Genomic DNA, 12,675 nt, shown 5'->3' on the forward strand with positions numbered 1-12,675 from the left:
TTGCATATGTACAATTACTTCAGTTGTACATGGTCATTATGATTTTTTTAAATCTTAAGCCTTTCACAGATTTAGAAAATCTCAGTTCTTAGGCACTTTGGAAATTTGGCTTTTATGTTATTCACTTTTAAAGCATTTTAAATTAAAAGGAGTTTTCTTGATGGTATTCTTTATGTATAATTTACCAGTCTGAAAGCATTCCTGTTTGACAATAGAATACTTGGTAGCAGTGTGTTTTGTGTTTGATAACAAAATTCTCTTTTTATAGATGCAAGTGGTAACAGAATTAAAAACGGAGCAAGATCCAAACTGCTCTGAACCCGATGCAGAAGGAGTGAGCCCTCCTCCTGTAGAGTCGCAGACCCCAATGGACGCAGACAAGCAGGCCATTTACAGGTAGCACCTGGGCGTGGAGGGGTAGGTTTCCAGAGGACTGTCAGAACACAAACCTGTGAGGTGGAACACCAGAAGTGGTAGCTGGGCAAAGTGGGGGGCACCATCCTGATGCTATCACTGCATCAGGAGTGAAATCTTTTCAGTTTAAGATGTCATTTCTTAAAATTAAAAGAGAACATTTTGTACTATAAATCATTTTGGGTAATCTTGCAAAAAGAAATCTTCAAGCCCAGATGATTTTTGGTAGTCTGTGTATACCATATGTTGTTTATCTGTCTGTCAGTGGATACCTGGGTTGCACCTGTAGTTTGACTGTTATTTTGGGAGATTTTTGTTCTTTTGTGGTGCTTGGGATGGAACCTAGAGCTTTACATGCCAGGCAAGCGCTCTACCACTGAGCACATCCCCAGTTGCTAAACATAGGTGTACAAATACCTGTTCAACTCTATGCTGATGTAAATAGAGTCTTTATTCACAATTGTCAGAAACTATAAACAGCCTAGGAGTTTCTTGGCTGATAAACTGATAGACACACAATGATATATCCATATCATGGAATGTTATTGCAACTGGAAGGAAGGGATATGGGTATTGAACAGCTAAGTCAGTCTAGCTGCAGTGTGCTGAGTGAATGAAGCCTCAGAAGGTCACATACTGTATGATTTCATTTGCTTTTATATGGATATAACACTGGTGATGATGACCAGGTCAGTCATCTGGGGGTAGGGGCTGGGCTGAATAAAATTATGTAACAGCCAGGTGTGGAGGATCACAGGGTTGAGTCCAGCCTCAGCAACGTAGCAAGACCCTGTCTCAAAAAATAAAAAGGTCTAGGGATGGGGATGTACCTCATTGTAGAGCATTCCTGAGTTCAATCCTTAGTATTAAAAAAAGAAAGAAAGAAGTAAATAAGAAGTTTGGAGAAAACCTAGAAAGGTATGGGAGTAACCTTCAGTCCAGGATACCTTCTTAAATAAGCACAAACTCAGAAGACAAAGCAAAAAGACTAATAAATTTAATCACTACAAATCAAACCCTGTATGTGAACAAAGATGGCACAATAAATAAGAAAAAGACAAACAGCTGAAAGTAAAAATGACAAAGTAGGCAGATTCCTAAAGGAGTCAGCAGATGATGAATGTGAAAACAGCACAACAGTGAGATTTGTCTTTTGGCTCTCGGGTTTACAAATGGAAAGCTGAGTAGCCAGTGGTGACAGCAGGTCTGGGGCGCTGATGTTGCCTTGTCACCCCTAGTGAGCAGGTAATTAGGATATTCCTTTTTGGAAATTAGTTGGCCCTTGAATAACTTCTTTTTATGATTAATTACTGACTTTACTTTTTAAGATTGTAGTTTAAAAAGAAACCAAATACATAATATACAATTCATTTGTTTTTTTGTGTGTGGTGCTGGGAATTGGACTCATACCAAGCACATGCTCTACCACTGAGCTTCGTCCTAAGCCCCTACAGTTTATTTATCATCTTAATTTTTAAGTGTATGGTTTGGTAGTGTGAAGTATATTTGCATTGTTGGGAAACAGATCTTCAGAAATTTTTCATCTTCCAAATCTGAGACTCTACCCATTAAAAAACAAATCATCTTTCCCGTCTTTGCTTTCAGTCTGGTGATCCCATTCTCCTTTGTTTTTATGAATTTACTTTTGTAAATAACTTATATAATGCTTGGTAAATAACTTACATAGTGACTTTCACAGTGTTGGTGCAGTTCCATTCTAGGCAGCCTCCTAACAGGTGAGTGCAAGTGTACCTTAAGGCTCTCCTACACTGCAGACAACCTAAATGGCCAACAGGCAAGTGGCCACACTGTTGAGATTTCACATTACAGGTTACCATCTATCATTTAAAGAATAACAAGACTACCATATACTGACATGGATGGTATCTCTTTTAATTAATTTAATTTTAAAATTATTACTATTATTATTACTTTTTTGCAGGACTAGGAATGAAACCCAGGGCCTTGTTCACACTAGACAAGCACTCCACCACTAAGCTACATTCCCAGCCCAGCCCATGGACAGTCTCTTAAGCAACATTGGCTGCATAATTTGTGAAGCTCAGTAAAAAAGAAAACACAGGGCTCCTTGTGTTGGTCATCTTTTTGTCACTGTAATTGTAACACCTGACAAGGACAATTTAGATAGGAAAATTTATTTTGGCTCATAGTTTCAGAGGTTCAGTACATGGTGGGAAAACCTATTATTCTGGACCCAGGTGAGACAGAACCTCATGGTGGAAGGTGTGGCGGAGGAGCCTTTCTCTATTCATGGTGGCCAGGAAGCAGAGAGAGAGAGAGAGAGACAGACAGACAGATGGCAAGAGGCCACAGGGAAGAAGTGCCCTTCCAGGGTATGCCTGCAGTGATCCAGCCATGCCCCAACTACCTGTAGTTACCACCCTGTTAGCCCAGGGAAATCAGAAGGCACTGATCAGGCTACATCTCTCATAATCTCATAGTTCCACCTCGGTAGATTTCTGCGTTAACATAGGAGTTTGGGGGGCACCTCATATCCAAACCACAGCATTCCTTGTTCCAAACTAAGAGTTTTAATCTAGCATTAGCAGGGCATTGAACTAATGGGGCCCTGGGCAGCTATCCAAACCATATACCCTTGTAGCATTTCTGTTTGTGTGACAGATTTCAGAGGTCAAAGCAAGTTTCCAGGGTACACTGTACCATGTGAGGGCACAGTGTACTCTGAAGAAGGGTACACACCAAAATATCAACACCTTTGGGGAGAGCAAGGAAGGATCACAGTGTTGTATCCCAGAGGGCTACGGTTGATCAGGTGGTCTGAATTTTTTTCCAAGAGGTATTTATTCAGTTATTATGTAATTAAAAATAAATACCAGAGATACACACTTTGCACCCATTAGGATGACTATGATTAAAAAAAAGAAAAACAGAAACTAGAAGGTGTTGATGAGAAGGTAGAGAAATTAGAATCCTCTTACGTTGCTGTCATGTATGCGGTGCAGCCGCTTTGGAAAACTTCGGCAATTCCTCAGAATGTTGAACATAGAGTTCCATTTGACCCAGAAATTTCACTCCTGTGCATATACCCAAGAGAAATGACAGTGTATGTTCCCACAAAAACCTGTACATGAATGTTCATGGCAGCATTATCCATAATAGTCAAAAGGAAGAAACAACCAGATGTCCATCAACTGGAAAAACTAAGTGTGGTATCACCTTACAATGGGATACTATTCAGCTGTGAAGGAATGAAGGACCGATACTTGTTACAACATTGGTAAGTCCTTGAAACATGCTAAGTGACAGACACCAGGGACTTCATGAGTCCCTTTATGTGAAATGTCTAGAATAAGCATAGAGATAGAAAGTAGGTTTGTGGTGGGCTGAGGTTTGTAGAAATGGAGCGACTGCTAGTGGGCATCAGATTTCTTTTGGGGATGGTGATGCTCTAAAATTGTGGTGATGGCTGTCCTACTCTAGAATATACTAAACCCCACTGAATGGTACACTTTAAATAGCAACTTCTGTGGCATGTGGATTAGGCTCCCCAGAGTCACTCTCTGAGGCTGTGCACCCTGAGAGCCCAAGCATTCTTGTGGAGATGGAGAACGTACCTGTATTCTTTGTTCTTTTTTCCCCTAGGCATCCACTATTTCCATTATTAGCTTTGTTGTTTGAAAAATGTGAGCAGTCCACACAGGGCTCAGAAGGCACAACTTCTGCCAGTTTTGATGTGGACATTGAGAACTTCGTCAGAAAGCAAGAGAAGGAAGGGAAACCCTTCTTTTGTGAAGATCCAGAAACTGACAACTTAGTAAGTAAAGTGACTGCTTTTTTAAAATTTATTTTTAATAATTTAAAATCAGATGGTGAAATTTTAAACTTCTTATTATAGCTTTAAGCTGCTGCTTGTGGTTCCACTAAAGGGGAGAATGGTGTAACTGTGAAGTAGCTTGTCTTCCAGTGTGTGTAACTTGAATGTCCCCAGGTCTTCCCCTCTAGTTACATTTCCTTTAACAAGCCAGTGAAGCAATCCCTGCCTCTGTCCTAAATGCCTGGGGGCCAGTTCTCTTCTGAAGGTCTAAAGACTCCCCAGAGCTAGGGTGTTCCCTGACATGTCTGTGTCCAACTTCTACTCTTGGCATACTCCTAATCATGGATACAGGACTTGGACTATATTCTTAAGACAACTTTGAGTCTTGAGGCTCATGCCAACTTCCTCCTGTTTCCAGGGCTCCAAAATCCAGGAATTTCCATACTCTGTAGAGGAAGTGAAGAAGTTCTTGTGGCTAATGTCCCTGGTGCACCCACAGCCAGCCATCCCTTACAGGACTTGGGTGGTCCTGGCAGTCTTTGTTAGGCTCTTGCTCCCTTTGCCTTCTCACCTTAGCATGCTACTTGTTTTCATCCCTCCCAGATTCAGTTTGACATGGTTCTGGCATCAGGGTACCATTGCTGGGTCACAGATGCCTTCTAGGACCTGTATCAAACCTTAGTCAGGCTCTGAGCATAGAAGGGTCTTTGGAAAACTGCTTCTTTCCTGGGTAAATTGCCCATTCATAGCTTTCCTAAGGTTTTCATTGTGTGTTTCCTCTTTACCACCTCATAGATTCTGTAAGTGGTCAGACTTTGACCTTTGACCCTGCCCGCTCAACTCTGAAAGGAGACCCATGCCCTTTTGGGTAAGGGTGGCAGCTCTCTCTGCTCCTGGGACTGGGATGCAGTCATCCCTCTGGTCTGGCTCAGTGAGTGGGGAGTGGGCATCCTCCACACCCCCCTGGCTGCAGGGAACACAGTCTCCCACCCTGTCTTTAGCACTGGTAGAGCTTGTTGCTTGGTAATTACTGGTATTAGTTGATTGATTCTTTTGTTCCATGAATATGTATGAATTATTTTATGTTAGCTTAGCACTGAACTTTGGAGTTGTTGATTCACAGGCAGATAGTACTAATGAAAACAGATTCATTATTGGCATTAATGATCTATTGTTTGGGGACAGATTACCTCAAAACTTAGTGACTTCATATAAAACTACAAAACTCTTGGAAAAGTCACAAGAGGAAATCTTTGGGATTTAGGGATAGGAAAGCATTCTTAGACTTGACCCCAGAAATATGATCCAGAAAAGATGGAGTTGATAAGTCTAACTTCATCAAAATTAAAAACTGCTGCTGGGTGTGGTGGCACATGCCTGTAATCCCAGTGACTCAGGAGGCTGAGGCAAGAAGATTGCAAGTTTAAGCCCAGCCTTAGTAACTTAGCAAGACCTTAAGCAACCTTATGAGACCCTGTCTTAAAATTGAAAAATAAGAAAGAAAAAGGGCTGGGGATGTGGCTCAGTGGTAAAAGTGCCCCTGGGTTCAATCCCTAGTACCAAAAAAAGAAAAAGAAAAAAAATTAAACCACCTGTATAGATTTGTCCCTACTTATAGAAATAGAGTGAGGGTAAAAAACCTCCTAGGCCACAGAGTGATCTGGTGGCTGGTGAGACAGCCCAGCCATCTTGAGGCAGAGCTTCACTGCCAACACAGCCTCACTAGCGCCGGTCCAGGGCTCCCCTGTCCCTATACACCAGGATGGCCAAAGCCCAGGTTAGCAGTGCTGAGGCAGTCACCTCTTTGTATGATTTCTGACGTCATTTCACTTCTCTTGCTGTCACTGAAGAGGTTTCTGATAACTAGGAACCAAATATGTATGATAATGATGACTATACTAGTACCTTTTTCTTATATAAGTCTTCATTTTCTCTGTTTCTAGATGGTGAAAGCAATCCAGGTCTTGCGTATTCATCTTCTTGAGCTGGAAAAAGTTAACGAACTCTGCAAAGATTTCTGTAGTCGATACATTGCTTGTTTGAAGACGAAAATGAACAGTGAGACTCTGTTGAGTGGAGAACCTGGAAGTCCATACTCGCCCGTGCAATCCCAGGTACTTGCCTTTGGGGGGTCATTATGCCTTTAGCATCAACCCCAGATCACCAACCCTTTCAGAATTGCTGGGGCTGTCTCGATGGCTGTCTTGCTTGAAGGACCTTCTAGGTCTCTGAAGCTGGCTTATTTTAGGAGTAAATTCAGGCCAGAGAAGAATCTTTCTGGACTTCATGTAGGGAATGGGTGAGTCCTCAGTCTGCATTCTGGCTCCCGCTGACCCCACCCCATGTTTATGGAGAGTAGAGTACCACTCATTCCTTTTTTTTTATTGGGGAAAAACACACAGTATTTTTTTTTTATAAGTTATAGATGGACACAATGCCTGTATTTTGCTATATTTTGTTTATTTGTTTTTATGTGGTGCTGAGGATTGAACTCAGTGCCTCACGTGTGCTAGGCAAGCTCTCTACCACTGAGCCACAACCCTAGCCCAACACATTCTTTTTTGGGGAGTGGGGATAACTGGAAATTGAACTCAGGGACACTCGACCACTGAGTCATATCCCTAGCCCTATTTTGAATTAGTGACAGGGTCTCACTGAGTTGCTTAGCACCTTACTTTTGCTGAGGCTGGCTTTGAACTCACAACCCTCCTGTCTCAGGTTCCCGAGCCGCTGGGATTATATGCATGTACCACTGCACCTGGCTCAGCCCAATACACTTTTAAAAATTGAATAACATATATATAAATTTTACCATCTTAACCATGTTTTTTAATTGCAACCATTTTAAAATGCACATTGCAGTGGTTTAGTTCATTTCATTGTTGTGCATCCCTCAGCACAATCCACCTCCAGAACTTCCTCATGTTCCCACCTGAGCTCTGTCCTCAGGAAACGTATCCCTCGTTCTCCTTCCTAGCCCTGGCACCCACCAGCCCACACTTTGTCTCCATGACTTAGACTTCTCTGGGGACCTTGTATCAGTAGAATCATGTAGTATTTTGTCCTTTGTGCCTGACTCATTCACTGGGTACAGTGCTCTGAAGGTCTGTGTGTGATGAAGCAGTGTTCTATTTCAGCCATTCTAATGACGTGTAGTGGTAATCCATTGGGGTTTTTATTTCGTGTCCCTGCTGACTAACGGTGTTGATCTGTGTATGTCCACCACCTGTTTATCAGCTTTGGTGAAAATGTCTGTTCGTGTCTTTTGCCTGTTTTCTAATTTGATTTTCTTTAAACTGCTGTGTTTTGAGAGTCCGGCCCTATTCTAGATACTAATCCTTTTTTGGATATAGAGTTTGCAAATATATTTTCCAAATCTGTAGCTAAGTATCCTCTTAACATCCTCTTAACATGTCTTTTGTAGAGCAAACATTTTTAATTTTGATGAAGTTTAATTTTTCAGTACTTCCTTGTATGGATTGTGCTTTGGATATCAAGTCTAAGAACTCTGCCTACCTTTAGATCCCAAAGATGTTGTCTTTCTTTCTTTTTTTATTTCTGAATGTTTTGTAGTCTTATATTTTACATTTAAATTCATTATCAGTTTTGAGTTAGCTTGTGCAGAAAGTGGGAGATTTAATTGAGGTTTTTTTTGTCGATGATGTTTGTCAGCACCAGGACGTTTGGTTGTAAAGCTTTCCTACTTCCACTACATTGCTTTTTGCACCTGTGTCAAACATCAATTGGGCATGTTGGGGGGCCTGTCTCCTGTGTTTTCTGTTCTGCTCTATTGATCTGTGTGTCAACTACTACATAGTTTTGATTGTCATATCATATGATAAATCTCCAACTTGAGCAGATAGTTTCCTTCCACTTCAGTGTTAGTTGTTCTGGTTCCTTTGCCTTTTCATATAAATTTTAGAATGATTTTGTCTAGGTCCATTTTAAAAAAATCTTACTGGGATTTTGATAGGAATTTCATCAAATCTGTATATTGATTTGGGAAGAATTGACAGCTTTACTATGTTGAGTCCTCAACCCACACATATGGTTATGTCTCTCCATTTATTTTACATCTTCTATGGTTTTTTCCCACCAGTTTTCAAATACAGGTCCTGAGCGTGTGCTTTTAGAGTTAGGCCCAAGTGTAACCATTTTTTGAGTGATTGTGAATAGATTATTTTTTTAGTTTTTGTTTCCATGTGTTCATTGCTGGTCTACAGAAATACACTTGATTTCTGTGTGTTTATTGTATGTGCTGTGACCTTGCTGAACTCATTTGTTAGTTCTAGGAGCTTTGCTTTTGTGGGCTACTTGGATTTTCTACCTGTTGAGCAAGTGGCACACCAACAGGGACAGTGCTGTTGCCTCCGTTCTGACCCTGCCTTTTACTTCCTGTCCTTGTGTCACTGCATTGACTGGACCGTCCAGTGCCGTCTTTGAGGGTAAGGAGAGCAGGCTCCCCAGCCTTTCTCCAGCCTTAGGGAACCTGTCAGTCAGTGCCTTGCTCATACTGGTTGAGGTATTTAAAGATGCTCTTACCTGTTGGAGGACACTCCCCTCTGAGAGTTGTTTGGCTTTTTTTGGAGGATGGAATTCAGGGGAACTCGACCACTGAGCCACATCCCCAGTCCTATTTTATATTTTATTTAGAGACAGGGTCTCACTGAGTTCCTTAGTGCCTCGTTGTGCTGAGGCTGGCTTTGAACTCACGATCCTCCTCCTGCCTCAGCCTCCCAAGCTGCTGGGATTTCAGGTGTGCACCACTATGCCTGGCTGTTTTTTGTTTTTTTTTTTTCTTTCCCTGGTACTGGGGATTGAATCTAGGAGTGCTTAACCACTGAGCCACTTTCCCAGCCCTTTTTATTTTTTATTTTGAGACAGGGTCTTGCCAAGTTTCTTAAGGCCTCAGTAAGTTGCTGAGGATGTCTCCAACTTGTGATCCTCCTGCCTCAATCTCCTAAGTTGCTGGAATTACAGGAATGTGCCACCTTGCCTGGTATTCTGAGAGGAAATTTTTATTAGGTTGAACTTTGTCAGATGCTTTCTCTGTATCAGTTAGTCTGGTCGTGTGATTTTCCTTATCGGTCTTGTTGGGAGATTACATGGGTTGGTTTTTCTAATATTGAACAAGTCTTGCATTCTTGGAATCAATTCCATTGGCTGTGGCACATAATTATATATATTCCTCAATTGTGTTTGCTAGTATTTTGTAAAGCATTTTTGTGTCTATTCATAAGGGATTATGGTGTGAGTTTTGTTTCTGTAGTTTCTTTGGCTTTGGTGTCAGGAAAATACAGGATTCATAAAATGGATTGGGGAGTGTTTGTGGCTCTTGTTTTCTGGGAGATTATAGAAGAGGTGGATTTTTCTTTAGATATTTGATAGATAGAAGTCCTTATTGAAAATGCACAAACCTCTAGAATTCTTTTCTGGGAGATTTAAATTACAAGTTTAGTTTCCTTAATAGGTGCAGGGCTGCTCAGAAGGTCCCATCCATGCTGGGTGAGCTGTGGTGGCTGAGCTTTGGGCTGCCGGTCTGCCTTCCTTGCACCAGGCTTAGGTGTGAGGCTGTGTTCACTTCTTCTGACCTCTGGCATCTGCAGGATTGTAGCTATCCCATTGTTGGGAATCTGGGTCTCCCCTCCCTTTCCCCCACCCCCTTCTCTCCTTCTCCCTCTCTCTTTTTGTGTCTTAGTAGAGGTTTGTTTGCTCTTTTTAATAAGCCAGCATTTCATTTCTTTGATTTTTTTTTTTTTTTTTTTTTTTTTTTTTTGGTGGAGGTGGGTGTCACGATGGCAAAAGGTGCGACTTACACAGTCGAGGGGGAGAGATAAAGAATGTCTATGTGCTTCTGCCTTTGTCAATGCTTTGTTCACTCAAATCACTCAATACAATTTCATTTTATAGGTTCTTAATCAAGAAAATGACAATCCTTAACTCTGGGCATGGCAATAGACATAACCAATTCATAGCAAACAATTCTGGATTAATTCTAAGCACTGCAAACACACTTCATCACGACAGGCTCATGACAGGCATTCCCTCTGCATGCAAAGCTCAAGTGTCAGATCAGAAGTCTCAAGTCTTAGGCTCTGAGCCCAGCAGATGCACAGTCAGACCACGGTGATCAGGTCAGGCTTCTCCTGGGATGGAGCCAACGGCTGGTTAAGGAGAGGGTTGTGGGGAGAAGTTGTGCTCTCACAGGGTCAATATGTGGCTGTAGAGTTTGAGAGTGGTGAGGAAGATGCTGAGGATCAGGCAGATGAGAAGAGCTGGGATGTCAGTCCAGGTCCTCATCAGGCTCTCAGGGTCGTGTGCGTCAGTGTCGGCTGGCTGAATGTCTGTTCATCTGCTCCATCATTTATACTAAATTTGGGGGCTTTTGACCACCTTTCAGTCCCTGTGAGCTGCCACTCGGTTCTCAGTGAGGTCATTTACCCTGGGGTTAAAGCATCTGGTCTGGTGGTCCCCACCCTGATTTTCTTGCCTTTCCCCCTTATGGGGAGAGGTCAACATGCCAGAAACTTCACTCTGAGTTTGTCAGGGTGAGGAGAAGTGACTTGTTTGTGCCTGAGGGCCACAATGGAGGGCTCCACTAGGTGGTGAGACTGCAGGTTAAGGCCTAAGGCCACCCTTACAGTGGGGGTGTGCCAGGGATTAAACTCAGGAGCACTCACCACTGGGCCACATCCCCAGCCCTATTTTGTGTTTTATTTAGAGACAGGCTCTCACTGAGTTGCTTAGTGCCTCATTGTTGCTGAGGCTGGCCTTGAAATCTCAATCCTCCTGCCTCAGCCTCCTGAGCCTCTGGGATTACAGGTGTGTGCTATCTTGCCTGGTGGGAGCTTGGGTTATTGATTTTTTTTTAAAAACGTATTTATTTGTTAGTTGTAGTTGGACACAATACCTTTATTTTATTTATTTTTAAGTGATGCTGAGGATTGAACCCAGGGCCTTACACGTGCTAGACAAGTGCTCTACTGCTGAGCCACAACCCCAGCCCTTGTTTTTGTTTTCAATATTTATTTTTTAGTTTTTTAGGTGGATACAATATCTTTTTTTTTTTTTTTTAATTTTCATGTGGTGCTGAGGATCGAACCCAGGGCCTTGCACATGCTAGGCAAGCACTCTACCACTGAGCCACAACCCCAGCCCTAGGTTATTGATTTGGATGGCTTAACTTCTGTTATAACAAAATTAATGTGTCTATCTTTTAAGTGTACCTACCAGTTGCTTCCAGTCACCTCTAAGCCCATGGTATATTCTGATGTGTGCGTCCTGTCCAGGAGGCTTTAGTTTGTGGAGAACTCAGTTATCTTAGCAAGATCTAAGGAAAAAGGTGTGTGATTAGGTAGCAGGGTTTTCCTGGTCCCTCCTGGGCTTTAGGGAATGTAGATAAAGGTGATCTTTTGGAAAGCACATTGCTACCTAACGTCTCAGCCTCAGTCTTGTGTCGAGCAGTCAGCCTTGCCTCTCTTGGTTTCTGTCTGTGAAAGCCTTGGCATCTGACTGTACTCTGGGGCCCACCCTCCCTTTCCTTTCCCGAGATGTCATCGTGCTGCTGGCTCTGAGTTTTCACAGGGGTTCCCGTTTTCTAATAATTCCCACAACATGTGTGTTCTGATTTCAGCAGATTCAAAGTGCCATCACAGGCACACTCAGCCCACAGGGGATCGTGGTTCCTGCCTCCGCCCTGCAACAGGGAAATGTGACCATGGCGACGGTGGCAGGTAGGGCCGTGGCAAAGCAGGTGCTTTCTTTTTTTTTTTTTTTTTAAATATTTATTTTTTAGTTGTAGATGGACACAATGCCTTTATTTTATTTACTTATTTTTATGTGGTGCTAAGGATCGAACCCAGGGCCTCACCCGTCCTAGGCAAGTGCTCTACTACTGAGCCACAGCCCAGCCCCAAAGCAGGTGCTTTCTACACGAGCTTGTGCAGAAAACAGGTCTATTGTATTAGAATGAGTATATAATTTTTAAGTGTTTAATTTTGTTCTTGATTTCACAGTATTTTAACTAATGTTGGTTCCTGATTTGGTAGTGTTAGAATATAGAGCTTCTTGAATGCCTATTTCTTGTTAATTCTCCACAAATACATTATGCAAAATGTGCTTTGGAAAGTAAAAAAGGTTTTATATCAGAGTTGGAAATATAAGGAAAAACCAACTATGATTTCTGGATAAATAGTTTTTAATTGTGCTTGTAGCAGCACCTGGAAAATCCTAAGTTATAGCATGAATTGATGACAGTCAAGTGAAAATTTAGCCTTGATCTCAGTATTATTTGTATAACAAAAGCATTACAGGAGGGTGCAGATTCCAGCGTTCCCTGGTATGTGTAGAATATTAGAAAAACAAAACATCATGAACATGAAAAGGGCATATAGAAAGAGAGAGCATTGTACTCACAGTGGTGTTTGTTGGTGGGAACCTCTGGAGCAGAGCTAGGATGAAAATGT

The 12,675-nt window shown here is 42.1% G+C and overlaps 1 protein-coding gene across 5 annotated transcripts in view; it reads left to right on the forward strand.

Annotated features, from left to right (window-relative positions):
• Positions 1-12,675, forward strand: part of PKNOX1 (PBX/knotted 1 homeobox 1) — a 55,917-nt gene that overhangs the window by 26,306 nt on the left and 16,936 nt on the right. For all 5 annotated transcript variants that reach the window (XM_081302207.1, XM_081302206.1, XM_081302210.1 and 2 more), the window contains 4 exons: positions 269-396; positions 4,039-4,210; positions 6,154-6,324; positions 11,847-11,943. In XM_081302207.1, coding sequence (XP_081158333.1) covers positions 269-396; positions 4,039-4,210; positions 6,154-6,324; positions 11,847-11,943 — 568 coding nt within the window. The remainder of the gene's footprint in view (positions 1-268; positions 397-4,038; positions 4,211-6,153; positions 6,325-11,846; positions 11,944-12,675) is intronic.

This window comes from Spermophilus citellus (genome assembly GCF_964194105.1).
Source record: "Spermophilus citellus genome assembly, chromosome: 7".
NCBI classification, from domain to species: domain Eukaryota; kingdom Metazoa; phylum Chordata; class Mammalia; order Rodentia; family Sciuridae; genus Spermophilus; species Spermophilus citellus.